The sequence below is a fragment of the Ailuropoda melanoleuca genome, chromosome 14 (genome assembly GCF_002007445.2).
Source record: "Ailuropoda melanoleuca isolate Jingjing chromosome 14, ASM200744v2, whole genome shotgun sequence".
NCBI classification, from domain to species: Eukaryota; Metazoa; Chordata; class Mammalia; order Carnivora; family Ursidae; genus Ailuropoda; species Ailuropoda melanoleuca.
In genome coordinates, this window is record NC_048231.1 from 43,871,247 (window position 1) to 43,895,546 (window position 24,300).

The following is a 24,300-nucleotide window of genomic DNA, read 5'->3' on the forward strand; positions in this document are numbered from 1 at the left end:
TAGACAAATGTTTTAAAAGTGTCTTAAATGTGCTCAAAGAGCTAAAGGAAAACAGAACTAAAGGAAATCAGGATAACAATATATGAACAAAATGAGAATACCAACAAAGAGAAAAATTTTAAAGGCAAACACTGTAACTGAATTGAAAAATCCATTGGACGGGTTGAATAGAAGCCTCCACTGGTCAGAAGAAAGACTAAGGGAACTTACAGGACATTTGAAATTATTGAATCTTTGGGACAAGTGAACAAAGAAAGGTGAACAGAGCTTTGGGGACTTAGAAGGTCACAGTAACTATCGATAATAGCAGAAGACACATTTTTTTCCTCCCATGCACATATAATATTCTCCAGGATAGACCATATGTTAGACCACAAAAGAAGTCAATACATTTAGAAGATTGAAATTATACAAAGTATGCTTTCCAATTACAATGGAATGAAACTAGAAATCAACAGTACAAGGAAAATGGGAAAATTCACAAATACGTGGAAATTCAATAACACGCTCTTAAATAGTGTCAAGAAGAAATCACAACAGAAACTAGAAAATAATGAAAACACAACATACCAAAACCAATGGGATGCAGTGAAAACAGTGCTAAGAGGGAAATTACAGCTGTACATGTTATATTAAAAAAAGAGAGATCCCAAGTCAACAACCTAACTTCAAACTTTAAGGAACTAGGAAATGAAGAATGAACTAAACCCAAAACTAGCAGAAGGAAGAAAATTAAGATTAGAACAGAGATAAATAGGGAATAGAAAAACAGTAGGGAAAAAGCAGTGAAACCAAAGATCAAAATTGACAAACCTTTAGCTAAAGTGACTAGAGAGAAAACACCCAGATAACTAAAAGAAGAAATGGAATTGACATTATTACCAATTTTACAGAAATAAAGAGGATTATGAGAGCACTCTGAAGAATTGTATGCCAACAAATTGGATGACCTAGGTGAAACAGAAAATTCCCAGAAACGAGCTTCCAGAAGAAAATTACAGACCAATATCCCATAAACAATGATGCAAAAATTCTGAGCAGAGTACTAGGAAACAAAATCTAACAGCATATTGAGAGGATTATATACTATAACCGAATGGATTTACTCTTGGAATGCAAGGATGGTTCAGCAAACTAAACTCCATCAATGTAATACACCACACTAACAGAATGTAGGGGAGGAAACCACGTGTTCATCTCAATGCAGAAAAAGCATTTTGCAAAATTAACCATTCTTTTATGATAAAAATACTCAACAAGCTAGGAATAGAAGGAGACTACTAGAAATAATAAAAGCTATATAGGGCACACCCACAGCGGTCATCCTACTCAGTAGTAAAGACTGAAAGCTTTTCCTCTAAGATGAGAAACAGGACAAGGATTTCACCGCTTCTGTTCAACATGGTGTTGGAAATTAATTCTAGCCTGAGCAATTAGACCAGAAAATAAAGGCATCAGAATTGGGAAGGAAGAAGTAAAAGTATCCCTGTTCATGGGTGGCATGATTTTATCTGTAGAAAACCCTAAGGATCACACACACACACACACACACACACACACACCTGTTGGAACTAATAAAATAATTCAGCAAAGTTTAAGGATACAAAATCAACACAAAAATTCAGTTATGTTTCTTTACGCTAACAATGAACAAACAGGAAAAAAATGAAGGAGGCAGCTCCATATTCAATAGCATCAAAAAGAATAACACACTTAATTTTAATCAAGGAGGTTGAAAGACTGGTACACTGAAAACTACGAAACACTGCTGAAAGAAGTTAAAGAAGATACAAATAAATAGACATCCCATGTTCACAGACTGGAAGATTTAGGAAGATGTCAGTACTCTCTAAGCAATCCACAGATTTAGTACAATCCCTATCAAAATGCCAAAAACCATTTTTGCCTAAATAGGAAACTCCGTCCTAAAATTCATATAGCCAAAACGTTCTTGGAGAAGAACAAAGTTGGAAATCTCACACTTCTGATTTTAAAACTTGCTACAAAGCTACAGTAATCAGATCAGTGTGGTTCTAGTGTAAAGACAGATATATAAGGCAATGGGATAAAATAGAGAACCCAGAAATAAACCTCCAAATATATATGGTCAAATTATTTCCCACAAGGGTATGGTTCAGTGGTTGGGGAAAAGAACAGTATTTTCAATAAATGGTGCTGGGAAAACTGGACAGCCACATGCAAAAGAACCTTCACTTAGCAGTGTACAAAAATTAGTACAACACGGGTCAAAGGCCTAAGTGTAAGAGCTAAAACTATAGAACTCATAGAAGAAAACATAGGAAAAAAGCATCATGACATTGGGCTTGGCAATGATTTCTTACATGTGGCACCCATAACACAGACAACAAAGGAAAAATATAGATAGACTGAGCTACATCAAAATTTAAAACTTAAAACATTCAACAGAGTGAAAAGGCAGCCAATAGATTGGGGGAAAATATTTGCAAATCATATCTGATAAAGGGCTAATATTCAGACTATATTATAAAAACTCCTACAACTCAACAACAACAAAAAATCTGATTAAAAAATGGGCAAAGGAGAGACACCTGGGTGGCTCAGTAGGTTAAGTGTCTGCCTTCAGCTCAGGTCATGATCCCAGGGTGCTGGGATCAAGTCCCACATCAGGCTCCTTGCTCAGTGTGGGGAGCCTGCTTCTCCCTCTGCCTCTGCCTCTCTGCCTGCTTGTACTCATGCACACAGGCTCTCTCTCTCACACACAAATAAATATATTTTTAAAAAATAAAATGAAAAGTGGACAAAGGACTTGGCATTTCTCCAGAGAAGACCTACAAATGGCCAACAAGCATGTGAAAATGTACTCACCATCACTAATCTTTAGGAAAGTGCAAATCAAAACTACCATGAGACACCACCTCACACCCCTTAGGATGGCTGCTATCAAAACAAAACAAGTGCTAGTGGGGATGCAGTGGGGATGTAGAGATGATGGTGGGGCGTGCAGAAGTTGAAATACTTTTGCACAATTGGGAACGTGAAATGGTGCGTCACTGTGAAAAACAATATTGTGGTTCCTCAAAAAATTAAAAATAAAACTACCATAGGATCCAGTAATTCCCTTCTGCATATATACTCAAAAGAATTGAAAGCAGGGTCTATGACCCATATCCTTAAGAATGGTTAAAATTTTATATGTGTTTTGTCACAATGAAAAATATGTACATACATACACATACATAGATGGTCTATTTTCTGCACATGAACAGAATGGTGTGAAAAGGAACAATCGAGCAAAAAGGAGCTCTTACCCATTGAAAAATTAGTCCAGAAAATTCAATATCTGATTATTTAAAGTTTTTGTTTTTGTTTTTAAGATTTTTTTGAGAGGGAGAGCAGAAGGAGGGGCAGGGGGAGAGGCAGAGGGAGAGAGAATCCCAAGCAGACTCTGTGCTGAGCGCAGAGCCTGAGGCGGGGCTTGATCTCATGACCCTGAGATCACCACCCCAGCAGAAATCAAGAGTCTGATGCCCAGCCGACTGAGCCACCCAGGTGCCCCCCCCTTTAAAGATTTTATTTATTTGAGAGAGCGCAAGAGTGTGCACGAGCAGGGGGGGCAGGAATGAGAGGGAGAAGCAGACTCCCCACTGAGCAGGGAGCCCAGTTTGGGGCTCAATTCCAGGACCCTGGGATCATGACCTGAGCGGAAGGCAGACAGATGCTCAACTGACTGAGCTACCAGGTGCCCCATGGTTTTATTTATAAGTAATCTCTAGACCCAGTGTGGAGCTCAGACTCACAACCCTGAGATCAAGAGCCACATGCTCAGGGAGCCTGGGTGGCTCAGTTCGCTAAGTATATAACTTTGATTTTGGCTCAGGTCATGATCTCTGGGAGTTGTGAGATCAGGCTCCGTGTTGGGCTCCATGCTGGGTGTGGAGCCTACTTAAGATTCTCTCTTCCTCTCCCCGTCCCTGCTTGTGTTCTCTCTCTAAAGAAATTTTAAAAAGGAGCTGCATGCTCTACCAACTGAGCCACCCAGGTGGCCTAGTAAGAGTTCTTTTTTTTTTTTTTTTTAAGATTTTATTTATTTGAAGGGGCGCCTGGGTGGCACAGCGGTTAAAGCGTCTGCCTTCGGCTCAGGGCGTGATCCCAGCGTTATGGGATCGAGCCCCACATCAGGCTCCTCCACTATGAGCCTGCTTCTTCCTCTCCCACTCCCCCTGCTTGTGTTCCCTCTCTCTCTGGCTGTCTCTATCTCTGTCGAATAAATAAATAAAATCTTAAAAAAAAAAAGATTTTATTTATTTGAGAGTGAGAGAGAAAGAGAGCCCGCACAAGCAGGGGGAGGAGCAGAAGGAAAGGGACTATTGATTTTCCCTGAACAAGGTGGCTGACACTTCCCCCTTCCGCTCCTCACTTCCAGAGTCCTTGCTCCCTGTCAGTGCTGCTCCTGGCTGGGCACGGAGGGTGATTCCATTTCCTTTTTGCTGGTGAAACATTTTGTCTTTACCCCAGAGTTGAACATTGTCATCATCATCATTTTGTTTTGATAACTTTATTGAGATATAATTCACATACCATAGAATTTGCTTGTTAAAATGCAGGTTTTGGTGGTGGTTAGAATATTTTCAGAACCATCCCCCCAACTGTAGAACATTTTTGTCACCCCAGAATAAAACCCTGTACCCATCAGCAGGCACACTCCCATTTTCTCTCAAGCATTAGTCCCTGGCAACCACTTACCTACTTTCTGTCTCTGTGGATTTGTCTCCATATTTTATAGAAATGGAGTCATACAATGTGCAGTATTTCATGTCTGTCTTCTCTCAATGGGCATAATATTTTCAAGGTCCATCCATGTAGTTTTCTTTTTGTTTTACCTTTAAAAAAAACCTATATGTGTACTTTTTTTTTTAAAGATTTTATTTATTTATTTGACAGAGAGAGAGACAGCCAGCGAGAGAGGGAACACAAGCAGGGGGAGTGGGAGAGGAAGAAGCAGGCTCCCAGCGGAGCCGGGAGCCCAATGTGGGGCTCGATCCCAGGACTCTGGGATCACGCCCTGGGCCGAAGGCAGATGCTTAACAACTGAGCCACCCAGGCACCCCATATATATGTACTTTAAAGAAAATGTTTTATGTGTCTTATGTTAGGCTTTCAGTTTTTAACACTTTATTGAGATACAATTTATGTACCATAAAATTCATCACTTTTAAAAGCACACAAGTCTTGATTTTGTGAAGTGTATAGAGTTCTGCAACTTTAGAGCGTTCCTGTTGCCCCCCAAAGATCCCCATGTCCATTTGTAGTCACTCCTTGATCCCTCCCCCAGTCCCAGGCAACCACTAATCTATTTCCTGTGTCTTATTGACTTGCTTTTCTGGACATTTCCTATAAAATCATACCATATGCCTTCTTTGGTGTCTGGCTCCTTCCACTTGGCGTCATGTCTTTGAGGTTCATCCATTTGCTGCCTGTGTCAGTAGTTTGTTCCTTTCCATGCCGAATTTTCCATTCTATGGGGAATGCCACATTTCACTTACCCTTTCACTTTGATAAGCACTTGAGTTACTTCCGCTTTGTGAGTAAAGCTGCTCTGAACATTGTGTGTTTTCAAGGGGACATATGCTTTTATTTATCTTGGACAAATACATAGGGTTGGGATTTCTGAGTCCTATTGTAAATTTATGTTTCACTTTTTAAGAAATGGTCAAATTGTTTGCCAAAGTGGCTGTAGATTTACATTAAAAGAAAAAAAGAGAAAGAAAAAGATTCCTTAGCAGGATGGATCTCTTTCCTGGTCTCCTCTCAGTTGTAGATCTATCACTTTATTCTGCCAGCGTGATTTTAGAATCTCTTCTCCCAGAGCCCCCTGTCTGGCTTAGCGCTGCCAGGGCCTGCTGCCCACCTTCCTGCCTGTCCTCTTGGGTTTTCCATCAGCATGGTCTGTCTTGTGTCTGTCCGCGCTTGTCTGCCTCTCTCTCTCTCTCTCTCTGTTATGTTAGAGCCTTTGTTTTTTGGTTTCCTGTTTTGGTTTATTCCCTCATTTAAGTAATGTACTGTCTTCTTTAATAACTTCTGCAGAAAAGGAACAGACAAAAGTTTTTGGTTCCTTGCTTGCTTGTCTGAAAATGCCTTTATTTGACCCTCACACATGATAGATTTAGCTGGATTTAGAATTACTAGCTAAAAATAACTTTGCCTTACAATTTTGAAGATCTTACTCCATTTTTATGAGCTTTCAACATTGCCGATGCCATAATGCTGGTTCTTTGAATGAAACCTGTTTTTGTTTTTCTGGAAATTTTGAGTATCTTTTGATACATTGTGCTGGCCAGTCAGCAGATCTTTTCATCTTAGGAACTCATGCCTCTTGGTTTAGGGAAAGAAAACACTAGATTTTTTTCTCTTCCATTTATCTAGTCTCCTTCTAGAACTGCTACTAGAAATTGGAGCTCTTGGACTGATCTTCAATTTTTTCAGTCTCCAGTTCACCTCTTTGTCTTTTTATTTTACTTTAAGGAAATTTCTATTTGCACCACATCTTTTAACAGGTTTTCGTTTTTGCTATCATGTTGCATTTCTAGTGGAGATTTTTCTCTGGGTGGGGAGTTACTGGTATCTGTATTATGTTCCTTTTTAATAGCATCCCATTCTTGTTTTATGGATACAATATTGTCTCTCACTTTGAGTATGTTAATGGCACGTTTTTGTTGAACTGTTCCATATGGGTTCCTTCTGTATTGTTTTCTCTGTAGTTTGGTGTCTTTCATTTGCAGGCTCGCCTTAGAGGTTGGTGGCCTTGCCTGCCTGCTGTGCGTGGCGGGGTGGGGGGGGGCGGGGAATGGAAGCTCTGTGTTTGTGGGCTTCCTGGACATTGAACCGGCTGGACTGTTTCACTGGGGTCTCCTCCCCTTGGGGACCTTTTTCTTGGACTGGCCAGATTTTTCCATAGAGAAATGTTCCCGTCTGCCCAGAGGCTAGGGTTCTGGGAGCTTAATGGAGGAAGAGGGGCTGGGACTCTGTCCTCCCCAGCTAAGTACAGAACCCTGACTTTCAGTTGACCTGGTGTCCCCCAACCGAGAGATACCTGTTTGACCCTCTCATCAATAAATCACCCATCTGCTGGGGCGAAGGAGAGACAGGGTTGCCTGAGCAAACCAAGTACAGGGGATGAGATCTGGGTTTGTCAACTGCCCTCTCCCCCTGACTTTTAATATGAGAAATTTCAGGTCTGTAGAGAAGGTACATGAGTAGTTCGGTGAATGCTTATATTGCCTTTACCTGCATTCACCAACCCATAGCAGTTTGCTGGAGTTGCTTTCTTTACATGTTTTTTTCTGAACCCTTTGGGAGTGTTAGTGATACCATGGCATTTTAGCCCTAAATACTTCATCTGTCTTTTTTTAAAACATTTTATTTATTTGACAGAGAGATAGCACGCACACAAGTGGGGGGAGCAGCAGGCAGAGGGAGAGGAAGAAGCAGGCTCCTTGCTGTGTGGGCAGCCCAATGCGGGGCTTGATCCCAGGACCCTGGAATCATGACCCGAGCAGAAGGCAGATGCTTCTGACTGAGCCACCCAGGCACCCCTACTTCATCTGCCTTCTAAGAAGAAAAATAATCCCATAACCACAGTACACTTTTCATGTGCAAGAAACTTACTATAGTACTATTATTACCTTACATACAGTTCATTTTGAAGTTTTTCATTTGTCCCCAGAAATATCTTTTACAGTTTTTTATTTTTAAATTCAGGATTTGTTCAAAGTTTACATACTATATTTTCTTGCCATCCAGCTTTATTCTGTAATTCAGAAGTGTCCCCATCCTTTACAAAATATTTTTGATTTTACATGGCATTGACCTATTTGAAGAGTCCAACCCAGTTTTTTAGAATGTCCTTCAATATGAACTTGTCTGTTTCCTCATGAGTAGATTCAGGTGAGACCTTTTTTATTTTAAGCAGGTCATTGGGGTCTCATGAGGTCTGTTTGTCCCATTATTGGTGATGTTAAGTTTGATCACTTGTTTAAGGTAATGTCTGCCATATTTTACTACAGTAAATGTTTCTCCCCTCTTTTGTAATGAAAAGTAACCTGTGAATAAGTAGTGAGTAATCTGTGGAGTGGTATTCTGGGTATTCTCCAACAACCTTATACCCAGTGGTTTTAGCTTATATTGATGGTTCTTGTCTGAATTAGTTACAATAGTGGTGGTTAAAAAATGGTGATTTTGTAAATCTACCATATGCACTTCACTTAATAAATTATATTATTTTATAAAGACCTTTCCTGTTTCCTGGCACTGCAAAATGTTCCAGGTTCATCTTACAGTTTTCCTGCCCCAGACCCGGAATCAACCATTTCTCTAAAGAGCCCTGTTCCTTTCAGTGAGGAATGAGTGGTAGCTGTGCTCATAAGATCATAAGATCTGAGTGGTAGCTGTGCTCATAGTTACTTGGACATCATAGCTTCTAGGCACTTCTTTCAGTGGATAGAGCTAGGAAACGTTTTTAAAAATAATAAGCTCATATTTATTGCTACCTCTGATTCTAATCTATACCAGAGTTCTTCCTCTCCTCCTCCCATCTCATATTTTTATCTTCTTTTTCCCATAGTAAGAACCGTGGTTCCCAACACCCTGTATATACATATCCACTTGGATGGTCGGAAAATACTTGTAGTTTTGGAAGTATTACTCCTATACAACTACGAGGAACACACCTACCAAGTAAATTCCAGGATTTCTTTGTAGTTTGTTATGTTATTGGGCTGTTTCCCACTGATGGGGTATAGTCAGTTCTCAAGTCAGAGTCACTAGCATTCATTCCTTTTTTTCTTTGGGGTGATTCTGTTAACATTTCATCCTGTTTGTATTCAGTTTTAGGACGTTGCCTTCTCATCTTGTTGATTTATTTTTAATGTCTTTGTGTTGAGATGTAATTCATGTGCCATAAAGTTCACCCCTTTAAAATACAGTTTCACATTTTTTAGTATATTCACAAGGTTATGTAACTTGATTTTTTTTAGGATATGTAAAATGTAAACAAGATTCAGAAGTCACAACTATATAAAAACGTATATTTAAAAGTTCTCAACAGGGGCACCTGGCTGGCTCAGTTGGTAAAGCATGCGACTCTTGATGTTGGGGTCATGAGTTCAAGCCCCACATTGGGCATAGAGCCTACAAAAAAAAAAGTTCTCTTTCTTCTCTTTTTCCCTTTGCTTTGCCCTGTTCCTACTCACCTCCTATAGGTAAGTAATTTGATTAGTTTCTGGCTTATCTTTCTTGAATTTGTTCTTGTTTTGCTGTGTTCTAAGGATTTTATTTATTTATTTGTCGGCGAGAGAGAGAGACACACCACAAGCAGAGGGAGAAGCAGGCTCCCTGCTGAGCAAGGAGCCCAATTCGGGACTCATCCAAAATCAAGAGTCGGATGCTTAATTGACTTAAGCCATCGAGGCACCCATTTTTCTCTTTTTTAATTTAACAAAATACCCATAAAGTCACTTTATTAATTCATAAAGATCTTTTTCATTCTTTTTTACAACTATATTGCACTCCATCTTAGGAACATACCATACTTTATTTAACTAGTCTTCCTATGTATGAACCTTCAGGTTGTTCTCATTAGTTTGCTATTAAATATAATGCCCACAATAAATAACTTTATACATGTTTCCCCCCTTCAAGTTGTTGAAGATGTATCTTCACTGTAAATTACTAAATACAGGATTGCTGAGTCAAAGGATCCATGTATATGTAGTTTTGCTAAATATTGCTAGATTCCTTTTTGTTCTTTTTTTTTAAAAAAAATTAATGCAAGTATAGTTGACATGATATAGGTGCCTTACTTTTCTACTTGCCCACCTGTTGACCTAGGATTTAGCTTTCTAGGCTCAAATAACTGAGTGGTTTGCTTCTAAAATAAGACAGTCAGTCTTGAGACTGACAAATGCTAATAAACTGGATAGGATACTGGGACAACAGGCATAAACCGAGATCATCCCCAGGCAAATTACAATGTATGGTTGCCTTCTTTAAGCTAATTATTACTTCTGTTTTCCAGTTTTTACAACTTTGCCGTCTTCTTTCCTGTTCTGTTTGTCCTTGTACCTTTTTAAAAATTCCATTACTATTGTTTTAATGAGTTTCAGGGGAGACTAGAGGTGAATGAATATGTTCATTCAATTGGATATCTCTAACTAGAAGCTTCAAAAATGTTATTATCCTGGGATTTTTACATCCAGAGGAACCTATCATGCGTGAGAATGGAGTAAAGACATTTCTAGATATGGACAGATTCAGAAAAGTGCCCTGCCCTTTCTTAAGAAGATGTGTCTTGTAAAAGGAGGGGGTAAAGCAGAAAAGAAGGTAGCCTGGGGTCCAGGAAAGAGGATCCAGTACAGGAGGACAGCAAATGGACCCCAGGATTACAGCCATGCCCCAGTCCAGAAAGCAGCCTATTTAGCCTGGTGCCAGAAGGTAGGGAGTAGAGGAGGGGCTTCCCAGGGAGGAGTGGAGCCTGGAGATTCTGATGTGCTGTTTCGAGTACTTAACATTTTTATTGCTAGCTGTTGTTATTTGCTATAGCAACTGGAAAGAATAGCAGTAGACATACCATAGGCTAAGCAAATTTAAAAATTAATGCTCATATTAACTGCAGGAAAAAAAGAAGGTTGTAAAGAGTTGAGATACCTAGTATGCTTTCTGGCTTACAAGTGAGGAACATTTGTACATTAAGTGTACATTATTCCATTATTCTATTAACTTTAATTATGAAATTGATTCTACTCTGTTGGAAAGGTGGGTAAGAGTGTATATGAGCTAAATCTGTACCTGTCCTAACGTTAAGTCAATGGACAACATTCAAAATTGATAAAACTGGAAGTAGCTGCCTAAACGTATTATTTAGAAATATGGACAACATATCAGAAGAAATGAGTAAAAAAGATGTTTTTAGGAAATGGGATTAGGAGCAGGGGGCTGGGAGAGGAGAGACGGGTTTCTATTTCATCTTGTGATATACATACATAAGAATTAAGAATTAATACATACATACCTTGGGTGAGGATTCCTACCAGGTCATTCTGCTTCTTCTGCCATATCTCTCCTGGCAGTTGAGACCCAAGGCCACATCTTGAGTGTGTCATAGGACTATCCGATGGCTTCAGCTTCTGTCACTGGCCTTAGTGAAAGGTAAGTCATTTCCTCTGTGAACTTGTGCCTGAGACATTTGTGGACCCTGTAACAGGAGGGAAGCAGATTTTGAACTTGGAACTGACAGGGCTGTATTTTTGCAGTTATTCTCTGTGTTGAGTTGTATATTGTCCACATGGGTATAAAATGGGAAACCAAAAGTGCTCATTTGTTATTTCAGAAGCATAGGTCTCGAAACCTTGATAGAATGGAGACAAGGATGGCAGTCTGGGGCTTACCTGAACTAGTAAAACTTTGGCCTCAGTGAGATTCTTAATAAGCTCCATGACCCTGGCCCTAGCTGGGAGGGACAAGAATCAATGTAAAGTATGTACAGCGTAATGGAAATACCATTCAGAATTTTACATTTTCAGTCTCTCCGATGTTAGAAATCCTCTTTCGGTAAGCAAGTGTTACCTACATCTGATTTTTGACCACGATTCTAAGCCTGTCGTGGTATGAAGAAGGAAAGTGACGCGCATTCTGACCACTTGGAGCGCTGAAGAAGCCGCAGTGGCTTGCCCTTTATTTGGAGAGGTTACAAGCTCATCTGGACCCTAATGCCATATTTGGACAAGTTACACAATCCTAGTACTTATTAGTACTAGTACTAATAAGTACCTAGTACTTACGAATTAGAATCACTCACATTTTGTCCTTTACTTGCAAATAAAAAGTGTTGGGAAGCAAGCATGCTGCTGCCTGCCCTGACTCAGTTTCCTTGTTGGACTCAAGGCTCTCCTGTGCCTCGCCCCACCCCTCCCCCCAGCTCTCCCTGTGAGGCCTGTGGTGGGAAAGCAGAAAACCTGGCATGCTGGGTGCCCCTAGTGGAGCAAGAGGCTGCTGCCCTGAGCACTACACCACCCGCACCCCCAGCACGCAGCTTGGGACGATGGGCGGAGACAGGCCTCTGGTGGCCATGCTGTGAGGTGGGAGGAGGCTCAGGTCCAGTGGACCTGGAGGAAGTGGAAGGCTCACATCTCCTATCTGTGAAGCAAGCCTCATAACACTTCTGAGTCTGCTTTCCCATCTGTAAGACATTTCCCTTTACCTCAGTTTTTTAAGTTCCAAGTCAACCATGTTGGCTCCTCCTTGCTTCATGTCTCCTTCCATGCACTCCATCTGTCTTTGGTGGCCAGAGCTATTCTGAAGTCTTGGCGAGGACACCTGAAGAGAGCAGAACACAGACAGCAGCCTGTGGTGCAGGGAGCACCCCTTCCAAGACGGCAGGCCCGGCTGGGGGCTGGGGTGCACACTCAGACTCTTCCCAGTCATAGGGTGTAAGTGTGCCCACTGCCAGTTGCTGGGTGGAAGAGAAGGCAGGCCGAGGGCATGACTTCTCACTAAGGGAGGATAGGACAGTCTGCTGTTTTGCTCACTGCTCTATTCCCCATGCCCAGGAGAGTGGCTGGCACACTGAGATTGAACAGGAGAGGGAGGGAGAGGGAAAGTTGCTTTGGGGTGTCTGCATCCTGAAACCGGTTCTTGGGGCTGGCTGCACAATATCAGCTCACACCCACCAGCTGGCCCTAAGGGGAAGCACTGTCTGTGCGTTGCAGAAGGAAATTCTCTGTTGTCAGAGGTGCTCCTAAGGGGTCTGTAAGGGTGCTCCTCTAATGAACTCGTCTCTTCCCCATTTGCACCCATTTCCTGCTTCTCCTAGCCCCCAGGACACTCGGAAGTCCCTGGTCTGTGCCATTGGGTTCCCGTGGTGGCTCTGAACAAATGAGCGAGGAGGGCATGGGTGTGGGCGTTTGGCTGTGAAGAGAAATAATGGGAAAGAGAAGGGCTCGGAATTGCCACCTGAGAAGCCTGCTCAGTGCAGAATGGCTTTCCCCATCACCACTTGGCTTTCTGGTGATTTCCCTGAGCTGTTCCGCCTATTGCCCCACACCCCCTCCACAGTCAGCCAGCATCCCGCCCCGGCAGCACACTCTGTTACCTTGTCTCTCTCTCCCTGCCCTGTGCCCCAGATTTATCTGTCTCTGTGAACAGTTTGGCCTGTCCTCTACCAGGTGCTGCTGTGCTTGGGTCTGGGGCAGAGGCCAAGCCACAAAATGGAATCACAGGCCTTGCTTGTCGGAGCAGACAGAAGGACACATGAAATTCAGGGAATTCATGTGCTCACCACACCTAAACTTGTCCCCGAGCTTGTCCCAAATGTGTCTGCCTTTGGCCTTTGCCCAAGCTGTGCCCTCTGCTGGGAAGCCCTCCTTGTCTGTAGTCTGCCATCCCTCAGAAGCCCAGTGTGGGTCTCCCCAACTCCTCTCCCTGCCTCCCTGGGAGTGGGTGGGTGAGACCCATTGTCGTACTGCCCTGTGTCAGAGCTGCCAGCCTCCTGCTGGGAGTGGCAGTGCTCAGGATGTGTGGATGGGGCACTCTGGTCCCGGAGAACTGATGTTGCCCCAAAGAGAGCAGCTGCAGCACACAGGTGGCTGCACTGAGGGCATTGAGTTGGTGGTGAGGTCACACCAAAGGCCTTGAACATGCTTCTCCTTTAAAGTCTTGACTTGAGTTGAGCTTCTCTCAGACATTGGTAGCACATTTTATATTTTAGAGTGGTTTGTAATCGGATGGCCCCTGAGCCCTATTGCATGCCTGGGTAGGGGCCTGGAAATATTGTACTGAATGATGGGGAAGGAACCAGAGCTGCAAGGGCTTGTGACTTGCCCAGGGTCTCAGCAGGAAACGAGGAGCACACACAGAGACTTTTGTACAGGTTGTTCTGTGCAGCCCTTTGTAGGGTAATGACAAAATGCAAATGACCTAAACTCCGAACTGTAGGGGATTGTGATAACTAAATCCATTCACAGAATTCTGTGCAGCCATTAAAAGTGATGTTCTTAAGTGCATTTAAGAATATGGAAAGCTGGGGCGCCTGGGTGGCTCACCTGTTAAGCGTCTGCCTTTGACTCGGGTCATGATCCCAGGATCCTGGGATCGAGCCCTGCATTGGGCTCCCTGCTTGGCCGAAAGCCTGCTTCTCCCTCTCACACTCCCCTTGCTTGTGTTCCCTCTCTTGCTGTCTCTCTCTGTCAAATAAATAAATAAAATCTTAAAAAAAAAAAAAGAGTATGGAAAGCTGTTTATATTCAAGCTTACAAAGCAAATCATAAAATAGAGTGATGTAATCCCAATATTTTTAGGAATTCATACAGAAAAAAAGACTGGAAGGGCGGCAGACTCTAGCATAGTAGTGGTTTATGTTTTGGCTTTTCAGACTTAACGTGTTTCTTGGTTATTTCACATGGATGATTTGTTATTTTACAATGAGGAAAAATACAGATTATTTATGAAATAAAAACACTGTCAGATTCTGCGATGCGAGCAGGATCAGATAGCTGGTGAAGCTTCTGTCAGGTGGAGCACCATGGAGCCAGGCCTCCCACAAACCCACCTGCCATGTCCTGCCCACGTGCCCCACATCCCTGCCTCAGACCTGCCGGAGATGGCCATGGGGAAGCAGAGCAGGCCTCTTTCTGTGTGCAGCCGTGCAGACCAAGGTCACCGCTGTCTGTCCTGACCTTGCACCAAGTGTCCTCACCGTGCACCAAGATGCCCCCCATGCAGGCAGTGGAGGGAGGAGGGTGGCCCGGATGGGACGTTGCCTCCAGCGGTCTCCTGTTCTGTGCCTCGGGTACCTTACATCACGTCTCCGCCTCACCCCCGCCTTCTAGAGGGAGAAGAGTGGTGCTCTCAGATTTGGAGAACTCCACAGAGAGACTGTGGAACCACCAGCCTAGGAATTGCTTAGTAGAAGTCTTCCTCATCTTCAGCTTCCTGTTCACACTTCTAACTGTGCTTGATGCTGGCTGCACAACAGGGACTGGGCCAGGCACTCGGGAGCCAGGCAGGAACGTCGGAAGGCTCTGGCCTTGAGGCAGTGAGAGGAACCCGCAGGCAGGTGCACAGACAGCAACTCAGGCCCAGTGCAAGTAGTGCAGAGGAGGGTGTCACACAGTGGTTCCCCCTTCACGCTCATGGGAGGCTCCCAGGCATTTGCGGTGCAAGGGGCCGCCTGGCCTCTGGAGAGACTTCTCCCCGCCAGGGAACCAGAGCTGCGGAGGGATTTTCCACAGGAATGACTAGCCCTGTGCTGTGCTAGCAACCCGTTAGAAAATGCAATGGAGGAGAGACCTTATTTCGTAATAGTAATAACAAAATGGAAAGTAATTTCAGTAAGGAGCACGTGTGACCCATTGGGCCTGAGCAGCAAGGTTTCCTAGACTGTAAGGAACACCTGAGTAGAATATGTGCTGCTTTCCCCTCGACCTGGTTTTCCCAGCCCTGAGTAGGCCGACTGTGCTTTAATTTGGCACTGGCCACGGAGAGCCCCTGGCGGCACGTGCCTCACTGCTGCGTGAGCAGAGCTGACAGCCCGTTTCTCTTCTTGCTTTCAGAGGTGACTGGGGAGTCGCGTCCTTACCATGGGAAGGAGGCTGTGGATCCGCGGCCGGGGCGGGCCCGAGGCAGCGACCCCAAGCACTTCCACGCGGTGAATGTGGCGCAGCCAGTGCGCTTTAGCAGTAAGTTGCAGACCTGCCCTATCTAGGACCTACGCCTTGTTGCCCTGTGTGGCCCCTGTCAGGGCCACTCAGCTGGACGGGGGTGTGCCTCCTAAAATGGCCCTTCAGGGCTGTCGGGGGCTGTCTACCTCCTCTGATGACTGAAGCTGCACGGTGACCCATCCAAGGTCACCCCAGCCCCTGAGTGGTGAAGCCATGATGTGAACCCAGGCTCTGGAACCAGGCTGCTTGTTTCCATAAGTCAGCTGCTTTTTGGGGTTGGACTGTACGGGCCCTTTGGTAGATGGAGAAATAGGCTCCCGGAGATTAGGTCCAGCTGACGGGGAGGGAAGGCTCTACCTCTGTTGTTAAGCTGTTTATGAAGAGACTAGTTATTTAATGAACTCCCTATGACACGAAGACTTTAAAGGAGCATTACAAGATTAAAGAAGGTTGAAGACAGAAAAGCCACACTGAACCCCCCGCCCATCCTAAACAGACAGGCGTAATGACATATGTAGGTACAATATGCCAGGACAGGAGGAACTGACATGTGACATGTCTGCTGCAGGGCCTAGGAGCCCGTTGGCTGTGTTAGTACCCCCGCCCCCCACAGACCTCAGCACTCGGGGGCATCTCAGAGCTTAGACCCCATGCAGCATCTGGGTTGTCTGACCGGGACTGAATGAGCTGGGGAGCTGGCGTCAGCCATTCCCTATGGCCTGCTGCTGTGCTCGGCCTGGATCCGTAATAGCTGTGAACTGCAAGGATTCTCGTGGTTGAAGGGGCCCTGGGCAAGCTTGGCCAGTGAAGAAACCGAGGCTCTGAGAGGTCAGCCCACCCAAGGTCATGCAGCCAGTGGGAACTCAGCCTTGTGGCATCCCAACTCACACTCGCCCTTTTCATTGCTTATCTGTTTTTTTGGAACAGGTAATACTTCTACCGAGGTAATAATTCCACAAATTTCAAATGATTAAAAAAAATGAGCCAATAAAAAGTAGTGTTCCCTCTTTCCATTGCTCGCCATCACCGGCTGCCATCCCTGGTTTCTTCTGGACCCATTCCAAGGTGGTGGGTGAGGAGCCCAGGGTGGAAGCCTGCCCTGCTGCTTGCCCGCTGAGGGGCTTGGCCTCTGCACACCTTGGTGTGTCCACCTCTGCCTGGAGACAAGGCGGAAGCCACGTGGAGAGGGCATGGTGGGTGGAACACATCACGTGTGGGGGGCTTAGGAACCGTAGTAAAGGCTCCCCTGGTGAACCCCCTGCCCCTCAGGCCCTCACCATACACTCAGCAGGCATGTGCAGCGTACCCTGAGCGCTTTCCAAGCAGGGATGATCTCAGGGCTGGCTCCCGGTCCACAGTGAAGAGGCTTCCTGCGTGCTCATCAGTGTGTGAGCAGGTCCTCCCCAGTGGCCAGGTGGCGCTGTCCCCCTGTCCGCATTGCAGCCCTGCTGTGGCAGGCCTCCTTGGCTCCAGGCCAGAGCTCCTGTTTCTTCTCTTGTAATCTCTGTACCTTTGTTAATAAGTTACACACACACAGCTTCTAAATAATAAAAACATGAGCATCCATCTTTCAGAAGCTTTGCTAGTTCCGCAGGGTGTAGATGCATTAAAAAGTGGGCTTTTGTTAGCAACTGGCTTTGTTAAAAATTATTCATTACTGTGTGCTTAGGAGGTGGGTTCCCCAGCATTCGAAGGTTATAGATCCAGTGGAACAGGTCATAGATCTCACGGAAGGCTGGCTGTACAGTACAGCAGGAGTCTTCCTGGCCTGGGGGGTGGGTCCCCCTGGTGAGGAGACGTCTGAGCTGGCCCGCCTCAGGGAGTTACAGGCTCCCACTGGCTACTCCGCTCTTCCCTGCTACAGAACCACCTGGGCCTCGCTTTCTCGTCTGTGGGAGGCAGGGGCTGGTCCCTTTATCCCAGCGGCACTTCCAGCTCTCATCCCCTGAATTTCTGTTTTAGGGGAATGCTGGCCCGTACCCATGTGAGGAGAAAAGGACGGCCAAGGAGTGGGCTCGGGAAGCAGTGGGCTTGCTGGTGAAGTGGCCAGAGAGCCAGGTGTTGGGGCAGTGAAGGCAGTGTGGGCAGGGAGCCTTTGTGCTCACTCCCGCCAGGCTTGCAGTGAGCAGGCACGGGGAGTTCTGCCATCTTGTCAACCAGATTTCATCTGAGAATAAAATCCACTTTACTGAAATGTGTTCAGCAGCCAGTCTTTAATGCCAAGTAAATCAAAGGCCTTACAGAAATGAGATGAGTCCCTGAATGTGCTTGTGCCTTGGGCTGCATCTGTGTTTTAGAGAAATTTGCATTTCACAGCATGTGTGGTCTTACAAGCAGAGCTTGGTTCTTGAGCCTCAGTTTCCCCGTTTTTCTGGGGTGATTTCTGACCTCAGATGCAGCATGTCTAATTGCATTTTGGAGCGAGGATCCTAATTTAGGGGACAACTCCCCTCCCGCCCTTCATGTTTCCTAGGGAAGTGCCCAACGGGGTGGCACCACTATGAAGGCACGGCCAGCTGCTACCGGGTCTACCTGAGCGGAGAGAACTATTGGGATGCCGCACAGACCTGCCAGCGCGTGAATGGCTCCCTCGCCACCTTCTCCACTGACCAGGAGCTGCGCTTCGTCCTGGCCCAGGAATGGGACCAGCCGGAGCGGAGCTTTGCTTGGCAGGACCAGCACAAGTGAGTCCTGAGTGGGAGACCCAGGGTCTGAGGTCAGGCTGTCGCCCAGCAAGCAGGATGCCCACTGAGGACATGGCCTCTGGCCACCCATGACACTCCTCAGGCTTAGCCAGCCGGCATTTGGGGGAAGGGCAGCCCCATGCACTGGAAACAAATAGAGATCTGGGGTTTAGAGCAGGCATCAGGATGATGTTGGGAGCTCTTAGGGGGGCAGGGATGAGCTGCCACATTGTGTCACCTTGGGCCAATCCCCTTCGTTGGCTCCCGTCTGGGTTCAGCAGCAGCTGTGTTGGGAGGGGCTGTTTAATAGGGCTTCGTGGGCCTGGCAGGAGGGCCATACAAGTGGGCAGGGGTTCCTTCCTAGAAAGAGGGTTCTGTCAGGCCCTGTGCTCAGTGCTTTCCATCGGCACCTTGTTCAGTCTTCCCAGAAACCACAGGAGGCCGATGGGTGAGAAGACAGGCCCAGGGTGGGTGAACACGTAACTGCAGTTACACATTAGCTGGGGTATGCCCAGGTTCCAACCCAGGCAGTCTGGGTCCAGAGCCTGCCTCTTGAACCCAAGGCTCTGCGACATTGTAGAGAAAATGTGGAAATTGCAGCCAACTGCCGGCATCTCTAAGCCCAAAATTTCGAGGGTCTTTTTGGGGGGCAGGTGTGTGCTGAGGACTGTGGTGGTCCTCCTCTGGAGGTGGTGTCCTGCTGCCTCTTCCACGCTGCCAGGGGGTGGGGGAGTGGACTGTAGGGGCTGCCAGACGGCCAGCGCTCCCTCTCGGGGATGCCACGCTGCCCTAGGAGCACAGTGACAGCGGCAGGTGGAGAGCGAGCCTTCATTTCAAGACCCTAGCTGAGTTCAGGCTCCACCGTTATGCCCTGTGATGTTGGCAAATCACAATCACCTTGCTGTTTTTCCTTCTACAGCTACAAAGTGAGAAAAATAACTTCTAGATCACAGGGTGATTGTGAGTCCATGGAGAAGTGGGGGGGCTCAGCCCACCGGGTGGGGAAGCACGCCATCTTGCCAAGGTGGGCGTGTGCGTGGCAGTAGGCTGAAGGGACGAGAGTGGCAACAAGCCAGAGCTCCCACGGTGACTCTGGGCCTGCTGATGGGCATCTCCAGGACTGCGGCTGGAAGGCTGGGGCGAGAGGCACACGCTCAGCAGGTGGTTGTGGCAGTCGGCCAGGTCCATGGGCATGGCCCCCTCAGTGCTGTGACGTGTGTGCTCAGGGGCACACTGCAGGTCTTTGGCGAGCTGGCTCTAAGCGGAGACCGAGCAGGAGACCGTGAGCATGGTTTTACCCAACACTTCTCTGTAGACTCACACGGGGTTGTGTTTTATTGAGATGTAATTCACATACCATAAAATTCACCCCTTCAGAGCATGCTATCCTGTGGTTTTAGTATATTCACAGGGTTGTATTCACGGGGCTGTATATACACCAACAATAAGACTGGTCTTGCATAGAATGTGAAAACTTTATTGGATCAGCCAGTAAGAATGGCCTTGGCAGGAGTTACCCAAGGTACAGTTTTTTCTGACCTGTGAATTTATTGTTTAGACTTGACTTTTAATGCATTTTATTAAAATTAAGTATCAAAACTCAAAAAAAATCATTAATGCTTTACAAGCTTGGTATTTGAAAGGTGACTATAACTGTAAGGTGCCCACATTCACACCCAGTCCATGGCTGTCTCCCTGCTGAGGCCTGCTGCCTTTCCACCCTCCTGCAGGCTGTGGGTCGGCTACCAGTATGTCATCGCCAGCCGGAACCGCTCCTTAGAAGGTCGCTGGGAGGTAGCATTCAAGGGTAAGTCTTTCTGGTCTTTCAGAAGAGTTGTTGGGTTTGCAATTGGGGTGGGGGGCATCATCCTGACTAGGAAGATATTGCTGGGGTCTCTCCACTTGTCCCCACCCTCTCCCCAGTGGTGCCTAGTGCAGGGCTCATGGAGAGGAAGGGGCCCCAGATTGTGGGGAGCACCGTGATGTTGGGTGGGCACCCTAAGGCCCTTCTTTCAGGCCCTGTGTGGGGCTGGAGCCTTCTCTGGAACCTGTGCTTCCTTCTCACTTGGCCAGATTTCTAGACTGTCCATTTTCCCCTTAAGTGAAGGCCTTTAATTGGGGTATAAAAATGAACATATAGAGTATACAGCTGGTAGAGAGGGAGGGATAAGCCTTCTAGGATAGAGACATTCAGAAGCAGAATCCAAACTGGAAGGAAAGCCATCAGGCAGAATGAATTAAAATAGAGTGTGTGTATGTACACGTGTGTTGCTTTAAGAATTTTATGCTGAGCTGCTTGGAAACACCAACGTAACATAAAGGAAGCGTGTCTGGTGTGGGCAGCTGAGTCCTGCCCCCTGCCTGTCCCTGTCCCTCCCCTCCTGCCCCATTGCCCTGGCACTGGCAGGTTTCACCCAGGCCCTGGCTGTGGCCTCTCCACTTGCTGCCTGAGCTGTGTTCCCCTGCCATGTCCCCTTGTCAGGCCTCACTTTTGGGCTGTTGTTTGGGCCTGTGGTTTGAGCTTGGGTCCTGTTCTTTTTCCCCAAACATGTCCCAGTCCCACTGTGGATGTCTTAAGTGTCTCTGAGAAGGACAAATGAGGAATGGTGGTCCCAGGGACCCCGGACATCTTGCTGTGTCCACCTCACTGTGGAAAATGAAGGGAATTGATCAGAGCCCACCTGTTTCCCAGCCTGAGTGACCTTGAGGCAGCCTGTGTTTTTACATATAGTGGGTGAAGGCACAGAAAGGATCAGTATTCAGTAGCCCCAGGCAGCTAGCTTCCTTGGAGAGAGAGGGGTCTCACAGGACAGGGGTGCTGAGCCTGGCAGCTGGAATGGGGCAGGGAGTAGAGATGGTGACTGCAGAGGCCCCAGCAGAGAGGCCACACGTAGCAGTCTTTGCTCCTGCTTGGGAAGTCACCCCATTATTGTGTCCTCCAAATATCCTATTGAAAGCATGTCCCATATTTGTAAACTTGGTATTTCAGAAGAGTTGTGAGTGTAATGTGTAAATGTCCCACCACAGCAATAGACAAGTAAAGAGCTTTTGGGTAGCCAGGCCCAAGAGTCACCACATACCTTGCAAAGGGTACATTGAGTACTTCCTCATTGCCCTAATCACAGCCATTGGTGGTGAATTCTAGGCCAAGGCCCACTGACCTGACCCCGGCAGAGGGCGCCGGCCTTCACACTAGCGTAGACACTCCTGGACATGGTTATCTTGACACTGGTAAACAGAATACCCAGGTCTGCAGTGCATGCTAGTGTGTTCTGAGCTAGGGGACATGGACCGTCATCCCTGACGAAAATGGCAAGGGCCCCAGGTAGGCTCTCATGGCTGTACTTGTCTCTATGGCTCCCCTGGGGCATTCGGAGAGCAAACGTGAAATTAAAAAAAAATAAGTGTGTCGACACTGGCAGCAGTGGCTCAGTGTGTGAGGGACCCGAGGCAAGAGTGAGGCACCCACACGGACAGTGCTGAGGCCCTGATGTCCAGCAGCTCCGGGTGGGTGTGGGTGCAGCGTGGTGTTGGCCGCTTGTGCCTGCTGAAGTGGACTTGGCAGTTCTGTTCTGGATTTAAGGAGTAGCCACAGAATGAGTATATGGCTAAAGAAGATTCCTCTACTGCAAGAGAACTTGTAGCCTGGATGCTTGACACAGCTCAACATCATTTGTTCTGTTTTTTTGTGTGTTTTTTGTCGTTTTGTTGAGAGGGAGAGAGAGTGGGGCTGGGGAGGGACAGAGGGAAAGGGAGAAACAGAATCTCAAGTAGGCTCCACACCTGCCCAGCACAGAGCCCAGCGCAGAGCCCACCCTGGGGCTCGATCCCATGACCCTGAGATCATGACCTGAGCCAAAAGGAAGAGTCAGACACTTAACTGACTGAGCCACCCAGGCACCCCTGTTCTGGGTTCAAAGAAATTAAAAGAAAACACATAATCCCAAATGGAGCACATCCTGGAGTTCATCCTGGATTGGGAGGGGAGTTAGAAAAACTTTAGGGCCCAGTTAGGGAAGCTGAATCTGGATTTGTAATGGAGGTTGACTCATGGATTTTCAGAGATGTGACCATAGCGTCATGCTGCGGACAAACGCCGAGGGCGAGCTGCCGTGATACAGGACAGAGCTTCGTGGGGGTTTGCTGGATTCTTCCCTCTGCTTTTGTGTCTGTTTGAAAGTGTCCATACTGAAAGCATCTTTAAAAGGTTTCTGCTAAGAAACTCTGGAGTGAGAGAATGCTGAAAACACAGCCCCAGCGAATGAGCTGGGCAGAGCCCCCGCTTTTCCTTGTAGAAGGAGCTGTTTGCCAGGTGCCACCTGCTTCGAAACTGGGGATCCAGCTGGGCCCGACAAGTGGGCCTGGAGGTGATGCGTCACAAAGGCGATGGGAAGTAGATTTAAGTCTTTTGTCATTAATGGCAAACTCACCCCAAAGAAAAGAATGTGCCTAAGAATATGAGCGAACGCTAGTAGGAAGCTGTGGTGGTAGGAAGCACCTCGGGAAGATGTTTAGAAATATTCTCTTCAGTTACATTTTGTCCAAGGTTTTCCTGTGCGTTTTGTGACATGTGTAGCGGCACAGGGGTACCCACAGGGTATTATCCACATATACACACTTATCCATGTATGCAGCCGCCTCACTCCCCAGGTGCACTTTAAGTTTGGAGCTCTGCTTGTGAGAGGGGCCTCCTTCCATGGCCTCTCCCCCCACAGGGGGGCCCTGCCTCTGGCTTCTGTCTGCACAGCATGTCAGCCCCACCGCAGGACGCCGAGACCCTGATGTTGAGGCAGCACCCAGGGCCTAGAAGGTTCTCTGCTGCTGCCAGAGAACACAGGGTGCCATTTTTATAACATTGGTGAGCAAAGTTTGAAAAGAGATCTGTGTTGCCCAGAAGGAATCATCCCCATTTTCCCACAAGCCACTCCCCAGGGCCCCAACATCTTTGCTGTTAACAGTGTCATTTCAGTTTCTGGTTATTACACATGGTATTTGTTTTAAAATACAAAAATGGAAGAGTACCACGTGTTTGATGTGTCCACGTTGTAACTGCTGACTTAAGACCTGCTCAGTCCGGCATCTTGGCCCACATTACTCCCCCCATCTCAGCATGCCCACCTCTAGGGGCTCACTCCTGTCACAGGTGTGCTGAGGCCACGTGTGCCACTTAGGAGGCCCTTTGCGGTCTCCATCTTCTTGGCCCTGGTGCCCACACCCAGGGAGTGTGTTGCTGTCGTGTTCCCTGACCCATCCTGATCTAGAATCTTCTGTCAGCAGTGAGGAGGGGGGCTGTCAGGGGAGGACCAGGGCTCAGCCTGGCCTAGAAGGCATAGTGTGGAGACCCTACCCTCTGGGTGAGGGGACTGTCAAGTTGGAGTGGAGTCAGCCGGGGTCAGGCCACAGCTCTGCTGAAGGAAGGCAGCCCTGAGAGTAGAGTCGCTGCCTCCAGTAGAGGAGCATTTGGGAGGATCCCCACGGCCCCTTGTGGGCTCCAGGGCAGGCCCATTCTGTGGGGGCTGTGGTACCAGACCGGACGGTGAGGCCCTGCCTCCCACTGTAGGGAGGCAGACGGCACATTGGGTAGAAAGTGAGTGAAGGTCAGCCTGCTGCAGGATGGGGGGGTGCCAGCAGAGGAAATTCGGTGTTCTTGCGTATGGCCACGTGTCCAGCCAAGGACAGCTTGTGTGCAGAGGGAGTGGGCATGTCTGGGAGCAGTTGCCGCCACTCCGGCAGGCTGAGGGCCTGCTCCACCACAGAGGCAGTCGTGGGGGAGTGGTCTGGAGGGGGGGGTCTGCTGGTACGGTGGCACGATCTCATGACCTTTTAGACTTGTCCAGAATCTCATCACTTGTCACCGGGTCACAGCCACCAGATCTGATGTCACCCACCTAAATGACCAAACACCTCCAGCCTGCTCTCCTTGC

General features: G+C 47.0%; 1 protein-coding gene across 4 annotated transcripts in view; it reads left to right on the plus strand.

Moving 5' to 3' along the window:
* Window positions 1-24,300, plus strand: part of DGCR2 (DiGeorge syndrome critical region gene 2) — an 88,747-nt gene that overhangs the window by 37,042 nt on the left and 27,405 nt on the right. For 2 of the 4 annotated variants that reach the window (XM_034642572.1, XM_034642574.1), the window contains 3 exons: window positions 15,585-15,710; window positions 18,157-18,376; window positions 20,107-20,183. In XM_034642572.1, coding sequence (XP_034498463.1) covers window positions 15,585-15,710; window positions 18,157-18,376; window positions 20,107-20,183 — 423 coding nt within the window. The remainder of the gene's footprint in view (window positions 1-15,584; window positions 15,711-18,156; window positions 18,377-20,106; window positions 20,184-24,300) is intronic. The other 2 variants (XM_034642573.1, XM_034642575.1) reach the window with 1 other exon arrangement.